This window comes from Chrysemys picta, chromosome 5, assembly GCF_011386835.1.
Source record: "Chrysemys picta bellii isolate R12L10 chromosome 5, ASM1138683v2, whole genome shotgun sequence".
Taxonomy (NCBI): Eukaryota; Metazoa; Chordata; order Testudines; family Emydidae; genus Chrysemys; species Chrysemys picta.
Window position 1 is genome coordinate 101,116,228 of NC_088795.1, and position 25,441 is coordinate 101,141,668.

A 25,441-nucleotide genomic window follows, 5' to 3' on the forward strand; every position below is an offset into this window, starting at 1 on the left:
TGAGAAAAGAAGAGTGAGGAGAGAACCTGATAGTCTTCAAATATGTTAAGGGCTGTTATAAAGAAGACAGTGATCAATTATTCTCCATGTCCACTGAAAGTAGGGCAAGAAGTAATGGGCTTAAAAGATTTAGGTTAGATATTAGGAAAAACTTTCTAATCATAAGTTCTGGAATAGGCTTCCAAAGGAGGTTGTGGAATTCTCATCATTAGAGATTTTTAAGAACAGGTTAGACAAACCTTGTCAGGGATGGCCTAAGTGCAAGGGGCTGGACTTGATGACTTCGCAAAGTCCCTTCTAGCCCTACATTTCTATGATTCTATGGCAGGAGATCTTTTCTTGAGCTTCAGGTAAGATACTAGCTACAACCTTAAAAATATCTACTCCTATCATACAGGAGAATGTATGCCACTTTTACAAAAGTTGCTGGGCGGGCCAGTGAGGATGAACACAGGAATTATCTTTTTTTTGCCAGGTGTCTACAATGTTATTGAACCTTGAAGTACCTTCTAAAAGCAACTTGTCCTGGCAGCAGTGAACTATGGGTGTTTTGCGTGCATGTGAGAGAGAGGGAGGATAGCCACAGCCTTCCCAGGCTGTCACTGACCATCTCCCATTTTGATTTTCAGCTCGAAATAGCATCCTACCATTTCCTTGGCCTGCCAGGCACACCAGCAGAGAATGGATTGAAGAGGATAACCTCTGACTGCTGCTGTTCATTTATAGGCAAGCCCTTTTTGGCCTGCCAATACCAGAACTTGGGAGAAGTACTGGGAATTAATTCCATAACCAAGGAGTGCTGCCATTGGCCAGCAGTCACAGTGCCCTCCAAGGGGGGGCACCAAACCCCCCAAAATGGGCTGGCTGTGAAGGGCCAGTCCTCCTTTACTGTTGTCAAATATCCATTGTCAATTTACAGCACCGTCTGGGAAATCTCAAGTCTGATATTTCAAATGTATAGTAAGAAGTATACAAGAAATATTTTAGAAGTAAAAGAGAAAATACATTTGTCTAGGAAAAAGCCTTTAACTGCACTACAGATGCTAGGATAGCTATCAATGTATTTTTGTTTTAATGTAAAGCATTATTTGTATACCCACAACAAAACATGGACCTGTAGAAGTTTTCAAGCAATCTTCTAACAGCTTCATACGAGTCTTCTGGAGCTCAGGACTGTCCCACTCTTCTGTTTCTACTCCCCAGTATAAGTCTATGACCTGGAAATCAAAGTATAACACACTGTTAGTTTTATCCATTAGTTTAAGCTTCTCCTACATAACAAGATGAACAAGATCGCAATTAAGACATTTGTTTTTTATCTTTAAGAGTTAATGTGGTCCAGCGGGTAGAGCAGTGGGCGGAACTGGGTGCTATTCCCAGTCCTGACATGGACCAGCTCTGTGATGTAGGCAAGTCAACTTACCTCTCTGTTTCCCCTCCCACTGTCTTCTCTATTTAGACTGTAAACTCTTTGGGGCAGGGACTGCCTCTTACTATATGTTTGTACAGCACCTAGCACATTGGTGCCCTGATCTCAGATGGGGATTCTAGTTGATATTGTAATGCAAATAATAAATGAATAATAATAATTATAAGACTCTGGTCAAAATCCTGGCCTCTATGAAGCAGAGTCTTGCCATTGACTTCAACACAGCTCAGATTTTACCCAATGACTTTTTGACCCACCAGAGATCAAACTATCCTGTGCTAAAATGAACAAAAAAGACAGGACTGGATTAGATACTGTAATATCACTATTCCTTTGTTTCCTAATGTTTTGTTGCTCTGGAAGCAAAAAATGCATGAATTTATAATAGCAGATGGCTTGCTGTTCAGACTTTCATCTGTTGCTATAGATTCAGTTTTATAATGCTAATAAGATGCAAGCAAATGCTTGGAAGAAGCTGGTTGAGGTTGCTACATTTATGTAAAGAGATTTAGTGATGAAGCGTGGTTTCGCTACATATTTTAACTGTTAACGGATGGAAGTTTCATTATTGCAGGACATTTTATTTATAGGAACAGAGTCCTTTATCTGTCCAAATGTCTCAGTTTTTTTTAAAAATAAATTGATGATATATCCTGCTGCGATTTGCTTATTTATGCTACTATCAGCTTTCAATACAACCAATACTATTATAAAGAAGTCATTACTGCACAATTAAAAAACAGTATTGGGACATACCTTCATTATTTAATTTATGTATTTATTTGTATTGTAATAGCACCTAGACGCCTCAATCAAGATGGAACCATATTGTGCTTGATGCAGTCTGAACACAGTAGTAAGAGAGAGTCCCTGCACTGAAGACCTTACCATCTAAAATGTATATGGTTGATGCATTAGTCAATTAACCCACTTGGAAACAGGCACATCTTAGGAAGGTTCTGGTAACAATAACTGATGGGTTATAAGACCCAATCCTGCAAACAGTTATGCACATGCTTTACTGCCATGAGTACTCATAGTAAAGTTAAGCACATGTGTAACTGTTTGCAGGATTGGGACCACAGGCACTACATGCTGGAGGTAAGAGACCACATGTGGTGAAACAGCCCAAAGCGTGAAGTGCATTATAAAGTGGAACAAAAGAGAATAATGTCAGAAAGAATAATTTTATACATTTATACTTTACATAAACTGTTAGAGCAAGAAACTTCTTCTTTGCAGCTCTTGCCATCTCAGCCTTCCTGCATCTCTCTGCTTCATTGATCTTTTTCTCTTTACAAGTGAAAATATTTCTTTTCTCCCTATTTCTTTCTCCTTCCCATTATTTCTCTATGGATTTATTATTGAACTCTGTGTTGTTTTCAGCAGATGCCTGAATATTAGAATTGCATAAGACAGAAATTAACTAATTCAGTCATATATTCTCAGTTCCATAGATACTTGAATTTTGCAGCCAGATGAACTTATCTCACTCAAGAATTTTCTCAGGCATCAAAGGAAATTTTTACTCTAACTGACCAGTCAGAAGTCAGAGAACTTGAGCTAGGACAGAAGAGAGAACATTGTGTCAAGGGCTGACTTTCTAGCATGCTGTGTGTCTCTCCTCTATGTGTTATGAAAGGTCAGAAGGTATCTTTCTAATAACAAAATCGCCCAGCAAAATTTCAGTAGGATAGAGAAAAACCTAGTATCTTATGTTTAAATGATTTTATTGTTATTGTCTTCTTACTTTATGAATCAAACTTTGTACCTTGTACACATGGTAAATGCATTCTGATTTATTAAAATGTGATTATCTCCAGAAATGGGACTAAGTAAAAATGTCAGATTTCTCAAAAGACTTCTCCTTGGGTGTTTTCTAAGTCATAACTTCTTTCTTTACTGACAAAAAAGAAAGATGACTGACAAGGAATTCTACATTTTCACATTTTTTTTCTTGTAGGGTGAATACCTGGTGCCACTGACTTTCTATTCTTTTCAGGTTCTTATTCTGTGCTCATCACTGTAGTATTTGAGCACCTTCCACTAATGCACAGAGCAATGGGACTAACGTCTGTCACATTTGTTCTCTCATCCTCTCCCCAAGTGGAAAAGCGTGTGTAGTTGGCAGTGTTTTGTTTTGTAGTGTGTGTGTTATTGTTCAGTGTTGTTGTAGCCATGTTGGTCTCAGAACTAGATGGCATCATGGAACGGGCTACCCAAATACCCCAAGAGAATCTGCTTAAATATGGAAAAAAAATCTGATCTAACTGCACATATCTAGTTGTCACCTAACACCCCACACTGGAACCCATACAGGGTATCATTAAACAATTATAATCCATATTTGATGGGGACCCCATCCTGAAAGAAATCTTTCCCAACCCTGCCCCCCTTCTGCCTTCAAACAACCACCAACCTTGCCAAGCTCATCATCAGAAGCAAGCCAGGACACACCAACTCAAAGCAGCACCAGACTCCGCCATAACAACTGATGCAAAACTTGTAGCCATATCTCTATTGGTACGGTGGTCAATACGCCCCTGAACACAGCTATCACAGCATTTGATGTCCATCATCCAATGCACTAAATGCCCCAACAAGTGTGTGAGTGAAATGAGACAATCGCTAGGCTCTTGAATAAACTCACACAAGAAAGTGATAAAAGACAAAAACACCATATACCTAGTGAGTGAACACTTCTCACAAAGTGATCGCTCTATATCTGACCTCTCAGTCCTCATCCTCAAAGGAAACCTGCATAACACCTTCAAAAGACAAGCCTGGAAGCTTAAATTCATAACTTTGCTAGACACTAAAAATCATGGACTTAATAAAGCCACTGGATTTATGGCTCATTACAACAATCTGTAACCCACTAACTTCCCCCCTCTCCCCGCTTCTTTGTTCTATGACTCCAGAGATGTTAACTGGGCACTTCACCTTGAAAGGTCTCTTACAGTATGTGTTAACCTCTTATGCTAAATAATCTGTTCCACCTTGTTTTTAGCTGACACACTCTGTAGGCAAGTCTACCCTTAAAACACTGCATGGGTGTAGCTGCACCGATGCAGCTGTGCCATTGTAGTGTTTTCATGAAGACGCTCCAAGCCAACGGGAGAGTGCTCTCTCAAGTCAGTGTAGTTAATTCACCTGCCTGAGAGTTGGCAGCTAGGTTGGCGGGAGACGCTCTCCTGCTGACATAATGCTGTGTACATGGGGGGTTAGGTAGGTATAAGTACATCGCTCAAGAGTGTGAAAAATCCACACCCCTGAGTGACGTAGTTATACCAATAGAAGTCTGTAGTTTAGCCCAGACTTGAGTACCTTTTTCAGATCTGAAGAAGAAGTCTGTAAGCTCAAAAGCTTGTCTCTTTCACCAACAGAAGTTGATCCAATAAAATATATTATATACTCACACATTATATGTTTATGTTAGAAAAGGCAAGGTCAAAGAAATGCACCTTGCACTTACACTAGAAGGGGCTGAGGTTTGTGATGGTCTTTAGCAGCTGGGGCGTTTATTCCATAATCTTGGGCTGGCCCCTGAGTAAGTTGTGTCTCCTGCATAGACGAGCTTTATTTTTATTGTAGCTTCAGGTACTTTCTCAAAAGTAGGGCTCATTAGGATGCTGGAAATGAATGCTTGGAGCAATGGTTGTAAACAGGTAGTTGGGGCCCACCTGCCTCAGTCCTTTCCAAGGAAACCTGAGAGCCCGATGATGGTAGAATGCTGAAGAAGACCTGAATGGGGGTGGTGCATGTATTAATGCAGAGGCAGCACTCTTAAAGAACTACAGTTACTGGTGAATAATCTTTCCTTTCTGCTCGAAAGTGAGGTTTAGGATCTCCCGATACTAACGTGGAAAATACATTATTACTGTTGTGCTAGACTAGAAGATGTTGTTGGAGGCCAGCAAGTTTTTAGGCAATCACATTATCTTGCTGAAGCTGGTGGATGCACTAGCCACCTTTCATTCATGCTAAATGAAGGAGCAATTAAATGCCCATTTGTTCAGGGACAGCTGAAACAATAGAAACCATTGCTGAAGGCACAGACCAGCATGGAAAGGGCTGAACAAGAACTAACTCAGGGAGAATAAGAAGGGTGTCCCTGGGACTGATTGAAAATGCAGAGGCTGAAGAACTGATTGGTGGACGTGTGTGTCTCTGTTGGTTGAGAGCAGAAAGCAGCCAGAGAAGCAGATGATAGCATAGCCTGGAGAGGGAACAGAAACAGAACTCCTTGAGACACAGGACTAACAGGAAAGTGAGCACAGATTTCTGAACAAAGAAACTGCTTCCTGCTTCTGTGTTCAGAGGAAAAGACTTTGTATATATAGTCTTTGTAAATAAACAGGATTGCATCAAAGAACTAACTGATTCTATCATCAATTTCTCCTACTAATGGAAATAACCCTGTAAGGCCCCAAATATTGGCTATCCTCTCAGGCTAAGGGCAACATTATTAAATCAGAGAATTGTAAGGGACCTTGAGAGGTCATCTAGTCCAGTCCCCTGCTCTCATGCCAGGACTAAGTATTCTCTAGACCATTCCTGACAGGTGTTTTTTTAATCTGCTCTTAAAAATCTCAGTGATGGAGTGATTCCACAATCTCTCTAGGCAATTTATTGCAACACAAATGATGAATCCTTTGCAGCTACAGTTCACTTAGCGCTAGTAAATATGCTTTGGCAAGCAAATCTTAGCGACATAGGTGCTGACTCCAAGGGTGCTCCAGGGCTAGAGCACCCACCGAAAAAAATTAGTGGGTGCTTAACACCCACTGGCAGCCAAGCTCCCTTCCTCTTCCCAGTGCCTCCCACACACTGGTGGCCCCACTGATCAACTCCTACCCTCCCTCCCAGTGTCTCCTGCATGCTCTGGAACAGCTGTTCCATGGCATACAGGAGGCGCTGGGAGGGAAGGGGAGGAGCAGGGATGGAACATGCTTGGTGGAAGGGGTGGGAAGAGGTGGGGCAGGCGTGGGAAGAAGCAGGGTGGGAATGGGGCATTGAGGGAAGGCAGGGGCAGGAAGAGGCGGGGCAGGGGTGAGGGCTTGGAGGAAGGGGTGGAGTGGGGGCGGGCCTGGAGTGGAGGGGGTTGAGAGGAAGTCAGTGCCTATGCGTAGGGGTATTCAAGACCTATAAAGAGACACAGAAAAGAAATAATTCTAGGGTAAATCCCTATGCTTTATTGCTCATAAGCATGCTTCCATCCCAATTTTGCCTGAGCTCTCCTATATCCTACATAACAATGGACCAAATTTTTGATAGTGGTTTGTAATTTTGTGCCTAGTAACTGCATATCCAAACAGGCATGCTTGCACAACTTTGTGTGCACAAAAATAAGAGGCCACTTTTGAAAAATTGGCTGTAATGTCTCAAAAAATATCTTTCAGGACTGGCGTTACACAATCATGACCTAATCTTGCATCACGACCTCATAACATTGTGTTACAACATGACGACTCTGCATCTTGATGTCATGATGTTGCATTGCAATGTGGTGATTCAGTGTCAGGCTATTAAAAATCAACTGTCACAATGGGATGACATGAGAAGTTTGCCCTGCCCAGCAAGCTGATATAGGTGTCAAACCTATATGTGCATGAAGGAACTGAGAATTTAGAAAGAAGGAGTATATGGGATACAGCGGAACAAGAAGATGCTTGTGACTGATGTCAAAGCATATTTATTACAGTAACTCCTCATTTAACGTTGTCCCACTTAACGTAGTTTCAATGTTACATCCCCGCTTAGTTAGGGAACATGCTTGTTTAAAGTTGTGCAATGCTCCTTTATATCGTCGTTTGGCTGCCTGCTTGTAAGAGTCTGTGTAAGAGCAGCGACTTTACAAGGAAGCATTGCACAAGTTCCACTTCTCCGTCTCCTCCCCCTCCCTCCCAGCATTTCCCCTTTCAGGGAAGCACCGTGTTTCCACTCCACCCTGTCCCTCACAGAAAGTCCTAAGCACCGCCAAACAGCTGCTTAGCAGCGCTTAGGACTTTGGGGGGGGAAGGGGGAGGGAGGGATGTGGCGTGTTCTAGAAAGGTGGTGGCGTGGGGGTGGGAAGAGGTGGGCGTGGAGTGGAGCGGGAACAGGAAGAGGCGGGCCAGGAGCATTCATGGCAAAATCCAAGCCTGTTCTCCGGGGAAGCTGCCGCTGCTGCTGCAAAGGTGCTTCCTAGCATCCTTGCCTGCAACGAGCTGTGCCTGTGTGGGGTAAGCCAGGGACACTTCCCAACCACAGTACAGTACAGTACTGTACAGTATACAGTATAATGTCTTTTGTCTGCCCCCCAAAAATTTCCTTGGAACCTAACTCCCCACATTTATATTAAATCTTATGGGATAATTGGATTTGTTTAACATTGTTTCACTTAAAGTTGCATTTTTCAGGAACATAACTACAACGTTAAGTGAGGCTTTATTGTACTTATAATTGGAGACACTGCTCAACCAATGTCCCTCCTAATAGAAATATTACTCAGTATTATTGTCTAGGTGGGTTGCCAATCTGACGCTCTGTGTAAGAGCTGACTGCCCAAGCTAGACTACTTGCACATCTGATTTCTTTTTTTTAAGCTTTTCACTCATGAGTCAGTGTTTTCTGTTTGCTTTCCTCAGCTTCTGTCATAACAACTCCTATCATCTTTATAGGTCATTCTTTTTTTCTTACTAATTAAAAGAAGTTAGTGTTTTATTTTGCATATCTTTCTGTAGGATGCATTATCCTGTTGAGTCCTTTAAGCAGAAAAAACTGTAAATTGTTAACAGTATACGTGAACTTTTTTGCTTGAATCTGGATGCCTTCATTTTCCTGTGCACATATATCTTTTTTTCCTCCCCAACTATACACCAGAAGATGCCCCCACTTAAGAGTTGCTAATTATCCTGAGAAAATGTTTCCATTACGAACTAGTTTCTCAGTTTAAAAGAAACCTAGAGAAACAGATATATGTCAAGCTGCTTAAAGATTCAAAATATCATGTGTTCTGGAGATATCCTTTCTAACGTACTTTTTATCTCTATTTTAACAACAGTCCAAATCAACCATATGTTTAACAACAGTCCAAATCAAAATACACGTTTTTCAGAAACATTTTCGTGATTCAAAGGAAAACAAATGGAACAAATAGAGTCTACCCTAAACCAATTCAGAGATGGGATTAATGTATTCAGTCACCTTTCCCCACATATGGTAATTATGTCCCACAGGAGTGGTCAACACAGGAAGCCTGACAGATCTGATGTTTTGCAACAAGTGAGACCCTGTTATCGGTGGAGCCAGATGACTCAGAGAAAACTGGAGCACTGAATATATTAAAATGAATTTAAGTTAAATCACGATTTATCAAGTAGATGATAACTTGAGGATACTCTACAGTATGTGGCTTTCATGGTAGCCAGACACTGATCAGATCTTATAAGTAGAGGACCACATATAAAGAATAAAAAGTAAAGTTTACTCCCCTTTCATCCACCCAAATACTCTCTCTATTACAGGAAGAAGCTATGTCCCTTCTTGTATGTTTGAAAAGTGCCTAGCACTTCATGGGCATCACTGCAAACTAATAATTAATAATAATGATTTTTTTGTATTAAAAGATGCTTCCCATAATAACCATAAAATAGTGGGAGGTCAGACTGCCAAGAAAAAGATATTTTTATGAGAGAAAAATCCATCTCAGAGCTGCTGCAGAATGCTTTCTCACTTTCCCTTTGTAATTTTTAAATAACCTTTCACACTTGAGCCAAAAAAACCTGATAAAATCACTTGTATACTAATGTCAAAACTAGGACTGTCGATTAATTGCAGTTAACTCACATGATTAACTTTCAAAAATTAATCGCAGTTTTAATTGTACTATTGAACAATAGAATACCAATTGAAATTTATTAAATATTTTGGATGTTTTTCTACATTTTCATATATATTGTATTATGTTGTAATTGAAATCAAAAAGTGTATATTATTTTTATTACAAATATTTGCACTGTAAAAATGATAAACAAAAGAAATTGTATTTTTCAGTTCACCTCATACAAGTACCGTAGTACAAACAATCTGTCATGAAATTGAAATTTACAAATGTAGATTTTTTGTTACATAACTGCACTCAAAAACAAAACATAAAACTTCAGAGCCTACAAGTTCACTCAGTCCTATTTCTTGTTCAGCCATCGTCAAGACAAAAAAGTTTGTGTACATTTACAGGACATAATGCTGCCCTCTTCTTATTTACAATATCACAAGAAAGCGAGAACAGGCATTTGCAGGGCACTTTTGTAGCCAGCATTGCAAGGTATTTATGTACCAGATATGCTAAACATTTGTATGCCCCTTCATGCTTTAGCCAACATTCCAAGGGACATACTTCCATGCTAAAAAAATAGTGTGTTAATTAAATTTGTGACTGAACTCCTTGGGGCAGAATTGTATGTCCCCTGCTCTGTTTTACCCGCATTTTGCCATATATTTCATGTTATAGCAGTCTCGGATAATGACCCAGCACATGTTTATTTTAAGAACACTTTCACTGCGGATTTGACAAAACGCAAAGAAGGTACCAAAGTGAGATTTCTAAAGAGAGCTACAGCACTCGACCCAAGGTTTAAGAATCTGAAGTGCCTTCCAAACTGAGAGGGGCGAGGTGTGGAGCGTGCTTTCAGAAGTTTTAAAAGAGCAACACTCCAATGCGGAAACTACAGAACCTGAACCCCCAAAAAAGAAAATTAACCTTCTGCTGGTGGCCTCTGACTCAGATAATGAAAATGAACATGCACTGCTTTGGATTGTTATCGAGTGGTGGAAGATGAAGGGACATATGACTCTTTAGCGCATCTGGCACGTAAATATCTTGCAATGCCGGCTACAACAGTGCCATGAGAACACCTGTTCTCACTTTCAGGTGACACTATAAATAAGAAGCGGGCAGCATTATCTCCTGCAAATGTAAACAAACTTGTTTGTCTGAGCGATTGTCTGAAGTGAGAATGAGTGGACTTGTAGGCTCTAAAGTTTTACATTGTTTTATTTTTAATGCAGTTTTTTTTATACATAATTCTACATTTGTAAGTTCAACTTTCATAATAAAGAGATTGCATTACAATACTTGTATTAGGTGAATTGAAAAATACTACTTATTTTGTTTTTTACAGTGTAAATAATTGTAATAAAAATAAATATAAAGTGAGCACTATACACTTGGTATTTTGTGTTGTAACTGAAATCAATATATCTGAAAATGTAGAAAACATCCAAAAATATTTAAATAAATGGTATTCTATTATTGTTTAACAGTGCGATTAAGCACATGATTAATTTTTTTAATTGTGTGATTAATTGCGAATAATTTTTTTAATTGCTTGACATCCCTAGTCAAAACTAGGTTTGACTAGTCACTGCCTTTTATGGATCCCCAGTTGTTTCAGGACATGTAAGTAAAATAGTTAACGTCTGCCTCTGCGCTGGTGGGGCTGCCCATCTCACCTCCATCTACATGAAGAATTTCCTGATGTTTTGAGGCATGTGTCACTTGGTCTTCAGATAATAGTTGAATCTATTTAATAAAATAGTTTTATTTTTGTGAATACCTATGAGGGAAACCTTCCTCAATCAAGATATTCATATATCATCATCAAAGCAGGAACTGAGGTCTTTCTCCATTTTATACTACAGCCCATCTCAGAGTGTGTTTTCTTCCCGATTATGGATTAAATGCATAGTGTTATGTCTAAAGGAGACATCACACTGTTTCTTTCTTTCCTTTCTTTGAGATGTCTCCTCAGAGATGACTGAAGAATAAGGAAAATAAAGGAATTTGATAAAGATATCAGAATTTTTCATGAATAGTACTGGAGAGAAAGAGAAGCTGGTTTTATTATTTTATACTCCCATTTGCATTCTCCCCATGCAGCATTGCTATAGAGACTGTCCAAACAGCTGATCAGCTGGCACCCTCACATCAAGATTTTTCATAAACACAGTCTAAAATCACATTGGATGCTATCCCTACTGCCATACAGGCTTTCCAACTCCATTTGATTCGAGGGGATCTAAGGCTTGGTCTACACTACGAGTTTAGGTCGACTTTAGCAGCGTTAAATCGAATTAAGCCTGGACACGTTCACACGACGAAGCCCTTTCTTTCGACTTAAGGGGCCCTTTAAACCGGTTTCTTTACTCCACCTCTGACGAGGGGATTAGCGATAAAATCGGCCTTAGCGGGTCGGAATTGAGGTAGTGTGGACGGAATTCGACGTTATTGGCCTCCGGGAGCTATCCCACAGTGCTTCATTGTGACCGCTCTGGACAGCACTCTCAACTCAGATGCACTGACCAGGTAGACAAGAAAAGCCCCGTGAACGTTTGAATTTCATTTCCTGTTTGCCCACGCAGAGCTCATCAGCACAGGTAACCGTGATGGAGTCCCAGGATCGCAAAAGAGCTCCAGCATGGACCGAACGGGAGGTACGGGATCTGCTCGCCATATGGGGAGATGAATCAGTGCTAGCTGAACTCCGTAGCAGTAAAAGAAATGGCAAAATATTACAAAAAGTCTCCAAGGCCATGAAGGACAGAGGCCATAACAGGGACACACAGCAGTGCCGCGTGAAAATTAAGGAGCTAAGGCAAGCCTACCACAAAGCCAGAGAGGCAAACGGAAGGTCCGGGGCACAGCCGCAAACATGCCGCTTCTACGCGGAGCTGCATGCCATGCTAGGGGGTGCAGCCACCACTACCCCAACCGTGTGCTAGGACTCCTTCACTGGAGAAACACACAGGGAAGAGGGTTTGGGGTACGAGGAAGAGGAGGATGAAGATAATGTGGATAGCTCACAGCAGCAAGGAAGTGGAGAAACCGGTTTCCCCAACAGCCAGGATATGTTTATCACCCTGGACCTGGAGCCAGTAACCCCCGAATTCACCAAAGGCGTGCTCCCAGACCCTGAGGGCACACCGGGGACCTCTGGTGAGTGTACCTTTTGTAAATATTACACATGGTTTAAAAGCAAGCATGTTTAATGATTAATGATTAATTTGCCCTGGCAATCGCGGCCAGTACAGCTACTGGAAAAGTCTGTTAACGTGTATGGGGATGGAGCGGAAAGCCTCCAGGGACATCTCCAGAAAGCTCTCCTTCATGTACTCCCAAAGCCTTTACAAAAGGTTTCTGGGGAGGGCTGCCTTATCCCATCCGCCATGGTAGTACACTTTACCACGCCAGGCCAGTAGCACGTAGTCTGGAATCATTGCATAACAAAGCATGGCAGCATATGGTCCCGGTGTTTGCTGGCATGCAGACAACATCCATTCCTATCGCTCTTTGTTATCCTCAGGAAAGTGATATCATTCACAGTCATCTGGTTGAAATGGGGTGATTTTATTAAGGGGACATTCAGAGGTGCCCGTTCCTGCTCGGCTGAACAGAAATGTTCCCCGCTGTTAGCCACGTGGTGGGGGGGAGGGGTGAAGTGATCATCCCAGAGAATTGGGTGTGTGGGGGGAGGGAGGAGGGTTAGTTGGGTTTGTGCTGCATGTTAACCCGGAAACCGCAGCCACTCCTTTTACATTGCAAACCCATTTTAAATGGCCAACCCAACGGGTGCTTGGTATGGGAAATGAGGGTGCTACTGTTTGAAACCATTCCCACACGTTAAGAAGGTGAAAAAAGCCAAAAGACTGTGGCTTACCATGACTGCCTGCAAGCCGAAATCTGTTGCCTGGCACTGCGTGAGTGATCTCTCACACCAAACCGGCAGGCCCTCAATATAAGAGGAAAAATGCGACCTTGTAACGCAAGCACATGTGCTGTGTAATGTGAACAGCAAAATTTAACGTGAAAGAGTGTACCCATTGTTCTCTAAAATGTGTCTTTTTTAACCACCTCTCCCTTCTCCTCCACCAGCTGCAAATGTTTCTCCTTCACAGAGGCTAGTGAAGATTAGAAGGAGAAAATGGCGGACTCGGGATGACATGTTCACGGAGCTCCAGATGTCCTCCCACGCTGAAAGAGCACAGCAGAATGTGTGGAGGCAGTCAATGTCAGACTACAGAAAAGCACAGAATGAACGAGAGGAGAGGTGGCGGGCTGAATCGCGGGATGAACAGAGCACGTGGCGGACTGAAGATGATAGGTGGTGTCAGCTTGCAGACAGAAGGCAAGAGTTGATGCTCCGGCTGCTGGAGCATCAAACTGATATGCTCCAACATATGGTTGAGCTGCAGGAAAGGCAGCAGGAGCAGAGACCGCTGCTACAGCCCCTGTGTAACCAACAGCCCTCCTCCCCAAGTTCCATAACCTCCTCACCCAGACGCCCAAGAACACAGTGTGGGGGGGGGGCCTCCGGCCACCCAGTCACTCCACCCCAGATGATTGCCCGAGCATCAGAAGGCTGGCCTTCAATAAGAGTTAAAGTTTTAAACTGCAGTGTGTCCTTTTCCTTCCCTCCTCCCCCACCCATCCCGGCTACTTTGGCAATTATCCCCCTAGTTGTGTGATGAATTAATAAAGAATGCATGAAAGTGAAGTAACAATGACTTTATTGCCTCTGCAAGTGGTGATCGAAGGGGGAGGGTAGGGTGGGGTTTTTGGTTTACAGGGAAGTAGAGTGAACCGGTTGGTGGGGCGGAGGGTTCATCAAGGAGAAACAAACAGAAGTTTCACACCGTAGCCTGGCCAGTCACAAAACTCGTTTTCAAAGCTTCTCTGATGCGCACCGCGCCCTACTGTGCTCTTCTAACCGCCCTGGTGTCTGGCTGCGCGTAATCAGTGGCCAGTCAATGTGCCTCAACCTCCCACCCCGCCATAAATGTCTCCCCCTTACTCTCAAAGATATTGTGGAGCGCACAGCAAGCAGCAATAACAATGGGGATATTCTTTTCACTGAGGTCTGAGCGAGTCAGTAAGCTGCGCCAGCGCGCTTTTAAACATCCAAATGCACATTCCACCACCATTCGGCACTTGTTCAGCCTGTAGTTGAACAGGTCCTGACTACTGTCCAGGCTGCCTGTGTACGGCTTCATGAGCCATGGCATGAAGGGGTAGGCTCGGTCCCCAAGGATAACTATAGGCATTTCAACATCCCCAACGGTTATTTTCTGGTCCGGGAAGAAAGTCCCTTCCTCCAGCTTTCGAAACAGACCAGAGTTCCTGAAGACGCGAGCATCATGTACCTTTCCCGGCCATCCCACGTTGATGTTGGTGAAACGTCCCTTGTGATCCACCAGGGCTTGCAGCAGCATTGAAAAGTACCCCTTGCGGTTTATGTACTCGCTGGCTTGGTGCTCCGGTGCCAAGATAGGGATATGGGTTCCGTCTATCGCCCCACCACAGTTTGGGAATCCCATTTCAGCAAAGCCATCCACTATGGCCTGCATGTTTCCCAGAGTCACTACCCTTGATATCACCAGGTCTTTCGTTGCCCTGGCAACTTGGATCACAGCAGCCCCCAGAGTAGATTTGCCCACTCCAAATTGATTCCCGACTGACCGGTAGCTGTCTGGCGTTGCAAGCTTCCACAGGGCTATCGCCACTCGCTTCTCAACTGTGAGGGCTGCTCTCATCTTGGTATTCTGGCGCTTCAGGGCAGGGGAAAGCAAGTCACAAAGTTCCATGAAAGTGCCCTTACGCATGCGAAAGTTTCGCAACCACTGGGAATCGTCCCACACCTGCAGCACGATGCGGTCCCACCAGTCTGTGCTTGTTTCCCGTGCCCAGAATCGGCATTCCATGGCATGAACCTGCCCCAGTAACACCATGATTTGGGCATTGCTGGGGCCTGTACTTTGTGAGAGGTCTATGTCCATATCAATTTCCTCATCACTCTCATCACTGCGCTGCAATTGCCTCCTCGGCTGGTCCTGGTTTTGCTTTGGCATGTCCTGGCTCTGCATATACTCCAGGACAATGCGCGTGGTGTTCATAGTGCTCATAACTGCTGCGGTGATCTGAACGGGCTCCGTGATCCCAGTGCTATGGCATCTGGTCTGAAAAAAGGCGCGAAACTAGTATCTGACGGATGGACGGAGGGAGGGGCGAGTGACGACATGGCGTACAGGTACAGGGAATTAAAATCAACAAAGGTCGCTGTGCATCAGGGAGAAACACAAACAACTGTCACACAGAATGCCCCCCCCAAAGATTGAACTCAAATGAAGCAAATGAATACAGAACAAATCTATTTTTTACATCTTAAGCTGGCAGATGACGGTGCAGCATGACTGATAGCCCTCGGCATCTTCTGGGTGCTTGGCAGAAAATACTGGGCGCTTGGCAGAAAATAGCATACTATGACTGATAGCCATCATCGTCGAGACTGCCCAGGTGCCCATGATTGACAACCACTGCAGTACGATGACGACGGATATCAGTCATAATATACCATCTTCTACCAAAAGGCAAGGGGCTGCTGTTGTGTGCAATGCAGCCCCACGTCTGCCAGCCCCATGTCTGCCAGCACCCAGATCACCGATGAAGGCTACCAGTCATACTGCACCGTCTACTGCCAAAAGGCAATTAGCTGCTGCTGTGTAGCAATGCAGTACCATGTCTGCCGGCACCCAGAGGACATATGGTGACGGTGAACTGAGCTGAGCGGGCTCCATGCTTGGCGTGGTATGTTGTCTGCACAGGTAACCCAGGTAAAAAGGCGCGAATCGATTGTCTGCTGTTGCTCTGACGGAGGGGGAGGTGCCTGACGACATGTACCCAGAACCCCCCGCGACAATGTTTTGCATCATTCAGGCATTGGGATCTCAACCCAGAATTCCAATGGGCGGCGGAGACTGCGGGAACTGTGGGATAGCTACCCATAGTGCAATGCTCCGGAAGTCGACGCTAGCCTCGGTATTGTGGACGCGGTCCGCCGACTTCATGCACTTAGAGCATTTTATATGGGGACACACACAATCGGCTGTATACAACCGATTTCTATAAAACCGGCTTCTATAAATTCGGCCTAATTTCATACTGTAGACATACCCTAAGATGGATTCTCTTAATTCAAATAATATTGATTTTCATAAGAAAAAGCCCCGACAACAATCAGAACCTGCTGATGAAAGCATATCAAGAGGGATGCAGGACTTCAGATGCAGAATGATAGCTTAAAGACATTAACTGTTATCACTAAAGACAATGCTTCTTTATTTCATAAAATTGAGTTACGGGGAAGCAATGCAAAGACATTTAATATTAGTGTGTTGGGAGGAATGCCTGAAGATTTGGAATTAGAATTTTCTGATAAGTTACATTTTTACAATATTGCATAGTGAATTTATTCCTCCTCTCTAACCCAAAGCCCAGTGAAGTCCATTGGAGTTTTTTTTTTTAAATGCAATACAAGTTTATTCAAGAACATCTTAGGTATTTACATGGCCCCCATTACTGATGTATCTGAGCACCTCACAGTCTTTAATGTATTTATCCTTCCCCGTGAGATAGGGAAGTACTATCCCCCCCATTTTACAGATGTTGAACAGAGGCAGCTTGAACCCATGACTCCCAAGTCAGGCTAATGTCATAAGCACTGCATCATCCTTCCACCAATACCACAAGACAGGGAGCGGAGGCAAAGCAGACTGGCTGATGAGAACACAGTCCTGCTCTTGCAAATGAGAGGCTAACAAGGAAGGAGGGGGCTTTCAAAGGAACCTAAGGAAGTTAGGTACCCAACTCATACTGAATTCCATCTGGAATTGAGCACCAATTCCTCAAAGATCCACTGAATAGCCCAGCTAAAACTTTGGAAGTTTATGTGAAATGAAAACAGCTGTTTTCCCAAGACACGGGTTCAGCATGGCACTCTGGGAACTAGGTTCACCTCTCTCATCGCCACCAAAAGAAACTGTCTATTTAAGTCCTTGTATATGGCCCTTGGCAATTTACTTATGTTTATTTCACTCCTAACAGATGGAGAAGATGTAAAGCTGGACATCTTGAGAAGACACTATCATAGGATGTATTCTGTGCCAATTTATGCAGAGTAATGGGATTTCTACTTCTCACCCCTTGCCAAAATTAGCTCTGTTCTCTGCCATGCTTACCTGTTTCTTGTGAGAGATGGAGAAACATTTTATTTTCAAATTGTTACCAGACAGAGCTAAAAATTAACTTGACAAGAGCAACTTGTTAAAGGTGATTGGCTCCCATTAATTTTAAAGGGACTTCTCTCATGCTTAAAGTCAAGTATGTGTTTAACTGGATTTAGGGCTGCACACTCAACATCTTGCAAGATCCAAGACCAAAGTCAACAGAAAAGGAAATTTCTTCATTGCTTCTGGAAATACAAGTCTGGGACTTTACCAAACCACTCAACTGGCTACATCAAACAGTGAAGAGACACTATTTAACTCCTGACCGGCATTCATGCTTGCACTTGCCCTGTTCCTCCTCCTTCAAATTGTAAGTAGAAATAGGTCTAACCTACTCTCACCACTCTGGCAATAATATCCAGGATTAGGCAGCTGTCACAGAAGCACTGCTCCCACTGAAATTTGTTTAGGCATCTAGCCACAGTAATCACCAAGATCATGCTAATTTTCAAAGCAGGAGACATTTAGCCTTTGGCAATTTTCTGCTAAAGCAACTTTGTACCAAGTGACTGACCTGCATTCAAGAATTTGGTCCCATCAACACTGGTAACACATAGTGGATGGAGTTACTTAGTGTCATTCATGAGCAGCTGCTTTTGATAATTCAAGTCTGTTCTTTCAGCCTCTGTACCAATATATGTAAAAGTTCATAATATTTCTCTGAATAAACTACTTTCTTACTAGTTGAGGTTTATCAAATATATGGAGACATTTATGGCTACAGTGTCATTCACCTGACACCAGTTTACAAGCCATATATTTGAGGTCATCAAATTGGTGACAGAATGGGCCCGGTCAGGGCCAAACCTTCCTTCAAACAGGACCTTTGCTGCAAATTATGCAGCTCTTTATCGAGGGCCTAACACAAAATGTGATTACATTGCAATCATCTTGCGGACTCAAAATGTTGATGTCCTAGAGCTACAAGAAACACACCTGGAGAATGAAGACCACCATGCAAAGATCAACAGAAATGTTCTCATATTTGCAAGGCATCACCCTAAATATGGACTTGTGACATATGTAAAAAACATGACCTTAAGAATTCCATCTAGGTCATGCCTACTATGAACCCCTACTCAATCACCATCAAGATCAGTGATCTGCAGTCGTAAACGTGTACAAGCCACCATCAACGAAATGGCTCTGTCCAGCATTACCAAGCCATCCTACATCCTATTATACAAGAATGACTGTACTGGAGAACAGCTGACATCCTGGGCTTTCACCAAAGACCAACACCTCCTCTATAATACCAAAGATTGTGGCATGGTCAGTTGGATTGATGGAAGAAGTGCTACACTCCAGTTCTTTGTTTTGTCTTGCACAACATCAGTAGCCACCCAATACCATTCTCAAGGTCAGTTCTTGATGACTTTCCCAATAACCGATACTGCCCAGTTATGATTTGCACAGGCCTACATGTTCCACTCATTCAATCCCTCCTGAAACTATGCTGGAATCTACAGTTGCTGACTGGTCCTGCTATATGGTTATCATAAAGGGCTTGATATATGTGGCTCATTACCACCACTTTATAGACCTATTCATATCAGTTGATTGCAAGGGATTTTTAAAAAAGCATTCACTCCTTGCTGGAAAGAGAGAGCGAGGCCCTCTTCTGGCAATATCACGCTGACTAAAAGCCCCAAAACTGCAATGGCTTTGCTTGTGTCTTTGAACTCAGCATGAAGGAAAAGGTGGTGTGAAACTGTGATGGCACTTGACTTCACGTCAAGCTGCAAAGCCTAGAAGCTGTTTAGTGTTTTAGGCACTGCGGCTCCAGCAGTCTACAAACCACCTCAGATAAGTGCAGATGCCACCTCCACGCAGTTAATTGCCAACTCCCATGTACCAATGAATAAAAACATAAGGCAGCAAGTCCACAAACAACTTTACTGTGCACTAAACTAGTGCCCATTGTTTTCAACCCTTTCTGTCCCCTAGACAGTAGATAAAGTCAACAAGAGTCTCTCCAACACTAAGTCCAGGAAAGTGGGAGGAATGGATGAAATATATTCAGAATTCCTGAAGAATCTTGGTTCAAAGACAAGAAGGTGGCTGACAGACTTCTTCAGCAACATCCACTCTTCTAGCATAATACCAAAAGAGTGGAAGGTAGCCACGATCATAGCCATTTTGAAACCCAGAAAAGAGGACACTGATCCAAAAAGCTACCAGCTCATCTCCCTCTTTAGCAGTTGCTATAAAGTGTTGGATCAGGTCCTACTTCACAGGTTACAGCCAATACTGGATAATTGGTTCCCAAAGAGCAGGCTGAATTTAGAACCAGTCGCACCTGCTAAGACCAGCTGCTGGCCTTAACCAGCTATATAAAATGTGGCTACCAGCAAAAATTAAAAACAGTGGCAGCATTCATTGACTTTTCTTCTGCATATAATACTGTATGGTGCAAAGGTCTCCTGCTGAAGTTATCATTAGCTTTCCCATGCCAATCAACAATCAGACTCATCACCAAGATGCTGAGTGATGGAAGATTCACCGTACACCTTGGTGAATCTGCCAGTAAATCACAGAGATTGGGATCCATTTTAGTGCCCACACTATTCAATCTTTATACCAATGATATTCCTATCACATTATCCTATAAATTTATCTATGCAGACGACATTGTGTTAGCAATTCAAGTGTCCTCTCTGGAGGCCACAGAAAAGGTCATGAACAATGGCCTCTGGACAGTTGAGATGTATTTCAACGCTTGGCAATTGAAACCAAATGCTTCGAAAACACTTGTCTATGCCTTCCATTTGAATAACTACAAGGCCAAAGTGCTGTTGAAAGTGGACTTTTGTGGTCTGCCTCTTTTGCATGACCACAACACTACAGGCCAGCAGAAAGAACACCAGCATTCACTGGCTCAAATCATGGGCCTTTGTGATGTCCCAAACGCAGACCTGATTGAAGATCCAACAAAAGAAGTCCTAGGATTCTGCCTTCCCCATAGGCAGTGGCCTGCACTCAACTGCATTCAGACAACGCATGGAAGGTGTGGATATCTCCTCCACAAATGGAAAATCGGAGAATCTCCAACCTGTGCTATGAAAACCACTGCTACGGGGAAGACTGGGAACAAACCATGCAATACATTACAGACAATTGCCCCCTTCACACTTACAGTAGTGGCACAAGGGGCATCCATCTAGCTACCCTACAAGCATTAGAATGGCTGTTGAATCTCAATATTCAATTTTAATTCCAGCCTGTTGCTTTTTAAATGCCATACAAAAGAAGAAATAGAACAAGCCATATATTAAGATCACCTGCGGCAGGACCACCTCATCCACTACAGAAGTGGAGCCACCTCATTTTCTTTGTTTGGCATGCTAATGGATGAAATGAGGAAGAATACATTCTGCTAGTAAAGTGATACACTCTTTTGTCTTCTGTATGACTTGTCTGATGTTTTCAACAACTGCCTTCATCACAAAGTACCAAATGTCATCATAATCCAGGTATTTTTGGAAACGCGAGTTCAGGAGTGAAGAGTTCTCTTCTCAAGAGATTAAGTTCTTGTGACGGGGTATTGACACCACACTTGCTCTGAAGAGGTTATGGTACGCTAAGAAAGGGGCCAGTTAGCCAGACAGGCCACAGCTGAGGGGGATCAGGTAGTTTAAGTAATCCCCTGACTGAATAATGAGGAAGCCCAGCTGAGGAGGAACAAGCTGGGCTGGGTTTATAAAGACAGGAAGTTAGCAGAGGAGGGCTGCAGGGAAATTGGCTGTAGTCACTCCCTGGGAGAAGGGAGGTATGTCTAGGGTCTACACGGACAAAGTATCCTGCAGTTACCCTCTGGGAGGAGTGAGTTTTGGGGCTGGCAAACCTGGGGGGTGGGGAGCAGCCAGAAGGTTATGAAATGCTAAAGCAAAAGGTAGTAAGATAAAGAATGGAACAGACTGTGGCTGCTGATTAGATGGTCCATGAGCTGAAACCCAGAGTAGAGAGCAGGCCTGTTTCCCCTATCAGCCACTGGAGAAGTGGCACCAGCTGAACAGTGAATGGGAAAACTGCCTGAGCCCATTCATAAGAAGAGACTGATACCCCAGAAGAGGAGGACATGTGACTTAGCCAGAGGGCCAAGCCATGGAGCATCTTGCCAAACTGAGGGCCAGGAAGAGAAGGCAGGCGTGCAGTGAGAGGTGGAAAGGATGTGTCGGACCTGGAATCAGCTAATCCCCAGAGCGACCAGGAGGACGCTCACTAGCGGTAAGCAGACCCTATGACAGTTCTCCACAAATAATTTTAAAAGCCCATGAGGGAAACTGAAACTCCCATTCTGCCTTGACCAAAGGGTATTTCCCTTCCAACTCATCAAAGTTTGTGATAATTCCTTGACCTGAAAAGACTCATGGCCCATCAGCTCCGCCAAGCAGTTGACACAACTCCTCCATATTTTGCACTGCAGTTCTCTGTGAAAGAGGACTCTTGGTCAAGCAGCTGGCCTACAAACAGCTCCCCCCACTCTAGCAGTGCCCCAAACTGGCTACAGGGTCTGATGGTGCAAAGGATAGTGGCATCTTCAGCTGCCTCCAGGATCTTGAAAAAGTAGCTGGCATTGGCCTGGCTCTGCAACACCAACTCCAGGCTGGTGGCCAGCATGGCGGCCATGCTCTGTCCTGACAGCACCATCACCATGCGCTACCTGCGCCACTGCTGCCAGCTGGGCCCAATGGGAGTCTTCTATTGCCAGAGTCTTCAGGAAGGTACTTAAACACATGCCTAGCTAACTGCAAGATGATGAATGACTTTTATATTCATTACTGATATTGTTCCACAAAAGGTATGGAAGGACCAAGTTACTGCAAAATACAAGGTGAAAAAAGTTCATGAGTGAAATCCTAGTCCCACTGAAGTCAGTGGGAATTTTGCCATTGACTTTAATGGAGCCAGGATTTTACTCCATATCTTTCCAAACCTGGTCATGACTCTGCAAACACATGGGATAGTTTAAAAAAAAATGTTCAGAGTTTGTTTCATTAGTCATCAAGGATTCAATAATCTGCCTATCAAATTCATTTCTGTGTTACTGCTGACAAAATTGTAGTTGGAGCAGTAATTATTATATGTAATATGAAGATGCGGTAACTTAAATGATGATCAAAAGAAAAGCAGTAATGATGTGATTAACATTAACCCAAATGTTGAAACTATATGTGACTTTAATTTCTAGAAAGACAGCACCATAACTTGAATGTGACATTATTTCCTCTTAGGTGTTTTGTATTTTTAAAACAGACAGTTTCATTATGCATAATTTTCAAGAGGAAATGTTACTAATTTGTTACTGTATTGTTCTTATTTACCAGTAAACACTCTTACATAGAGCAGTGGATTTTTCCTAGTTGTATTTTTATTAATAATAGCAGTTTTCACTTGTGATGCTTTCAGCACTTCAATTTGACAAAATTATCATATTACTTGTACTTTTTTTTGTTTTGTATAGGCTTCTATTTTGTGCCAGATTTATCAATAATTACACTATTTTTACATATAAATCAAAAATATTTTCAAAAATAGGAAGGTTAATTATATATCATAATTGAATAATTAATGTGATAAAATCTACCTGTAATTCCAGCCCATAGTTTTCCCTGCAGAATTCTCTCAGCTTCGGACAAACATGTTCTCTTAGTGTACTTCTTTCTGCTACTGTATCTGTGATAGAAAAAAGAATGGTGTTAACAATATTTATATTAACTCTATATTTTTATGATATATATAGATTTATGGAGGAAAATAAACAAGTCTTGAAAAAATGAGTGAAAATCTAATAGGGGGATTTCAATATCTAAACTTTATGTCCCTGGATGTTATGTTTAATGTAAATTTGTTATGATATTTAATACATCCATCTTAATACATATTTGACTAGTACTCTTCTGTAAAACATGACTGAACTGGCCCTGTAAAGTCAGCAGTCATATGTCAACTTGACTTTTATTTAATTTTCAGGGAGCTGAATTTTACTGATTAGCAAAACCTCCAGAACAAAGAGACAAACCAAAGATTAGGTAGGTAGAGCAGAATATCTATAGATAAATCAAGGTTTCATTGCAGTAAGAGCAAAATTCTGCCATCATATCTTCACCCCCTCTAATTTTGTAATCTCTTAAAAGAGGAGCATTGAAATAAGTATACAAAAATGCACCAATCCTGACACCCACATGTGGCCTACAAGTCTGGGTATGCAGATCCCCAGAGGCCTGTTTTCATAATAAAAAAAAATTGGAGATTACTAAGGCTACCTCTGTTCTTCGAACTGTGGATTTGATTCTCATCTCGCATAGACATACTTGTGGTAGTTCTCATCTGAGCAAGTGCACTAAAAATAGTATTGTAGCCACAGTAGCGCAGGCAACAGCGGCACCCAGGGGGTTCAGGCAGGTTTGTACTCAGGACGGCTAGTACAGTGCCGCCACTGCCCATGCTACCATGGCTACACTACTATTTTTAGCATCCTAACTCAGATGAGAGCTAGCAAGAGTATGCCTACATGAACTGGGAATAACACCTCTAGTATAGATGTAGCCTTAATATCAAAGATCCTAGCAAGTGCTCTCTGTCAGCCACCCACTGGGACTGCTGTGAGGGGAATCCAAGCCTCTGCTGGTCTATGTTCCCAGTGTGTTTCAAGCTTTTAGAGCTGCAGCAGGCTGTAGCACTGGTTCCTCCCGAGGCTTCTCTGACACATTTCCTGAGCATTGACTCTGTCTGTTCCTCTTCTAGGAAATGTGGGTTCTCAGCCCACCTGCCGTAGCCCTCCAAGACCAGCACTGACCCCAGAGATACCCTGATTATTCAAACTTTGCTCCAGGGGTACAAAGTTTCTTGTTTACAGTTTACCCCTCTCAGGGGCACACAGCAGTTCTGAAGCAGTCAACACATACATACACAAACACTTTGCACAGTCTTAAACGCCTTTATCCTCTTTTATACTTAATCAGGTAAAGCACAGGAGCGCACTGATCATACAAAACAACAAACACTAACTGCATGTCCCTGCCTCACTTTCTTCACCACTCCAGGGCATTCTTTGAGCTGGGGTCCGAGTTCCCGGGATTTTGCAGAGTCCTTGGGGGCCAGCTGGGCTCAGGAAAGTATGTAGGACACTCTTACCTCATTTAAACCCTTTCTGGCCACCTGGTCTCTTTTGTTCTCCTCCTGGTACTGTTCCACTGCTCCTACTTTCCTTCCAGAGGAAACAGCTAAACTGTTTTTTCTAAGGATGCAGCTTCTTTTTTGCATAACTGTTGTGAGATCTAAGTACTGTCATTAACCTTAACCTTTTTATCTGTCTGGGGTATATACGCTTTACGTCAGTTTAAATTATTTAGGTAATTTATTTCAAAATAAATTATGCAAGTATGTTTGTAACAATACAGACACGCGCAAAAATTCCCCCAGGAGTAGAGTGGTAAAGAAACCTCTATGACAACCCAGTTCCTGTTTCTCTGACCCCTTCCCCTCCCCCCAACCCCAGAGTCCAGGCTGGGGGTCAGACACCCACAACTCCTCCCCCCCAGCTCCCAGCTGTGGTGCCCCCCCTTGCTCAGACACCCGTCCCCTCCCCTCCCCCAGAGCCCGGGGATCCAAAGGGAGAAACAATCTGATGTTTGGTCCCAGGCTTGAACAGAGTTTCCTGTGCACCGTCCTCTCCTTCCCTCTGGGCATGCTAGGAACTGCAGCTGCCAGGAACCTTCTAGCTCCTTCCCCCGAGCAGTGTCTTCCATATGCAAGCTGGGCTCTGCCAGGTCCAGTGGCCCCTAGTGGCAGCTAGCAGCACTGCAGCCCATTTTTGTGGGGAAAGGAAATTCTGCGTGCAGAATTTTGCAGAAATTAATGTGCATTTCACAGTGGCACAGAATTCCCCCAGGAGTAATGCTTTCAGGC

At 43.0% G+C, this 25,441-nt stretch overlaps 1 protein-coding gene across 3 annotated transcripts in view; it reads right to left on the minus strand.

Moving 5' to 3' along the window:
• The window catches only part of NWD2 (NACHT and WD repeat domain containing 2), a 142,541-nt gene that overhangs the window by 69,671 nt on the left and 47,429 nt on the right, over positions 1-25,441 (minus strand). The window contains exons 1-3 of one of the 3 annotated variants that reach the window (XM_042843445.2): positions 24,668-25,252; positions 23,118-23,206; positions 1,101-1,217 (exon numbers count right to left, since the gene is read on the minus strand). In XM_042843445.2, the coding sequence (XP_042699379.2) occupies positions 1,101-1,151 (51 nt within the window). In that variant the 5' untranslated portion in view covers positions 1,152-1,217; positions 23,118-23,206; positions 24,668-25,252. Of the gene's footprint in view, positions 1-1,100; positions 1,218-23,117; positions 23,207-24,667; positions 25,253-25,441 lie in introns of those variants that run through there. The other 2 variants (XM_005286332.5, XM_005286331.4) reach the window with 2 other exon arrangements.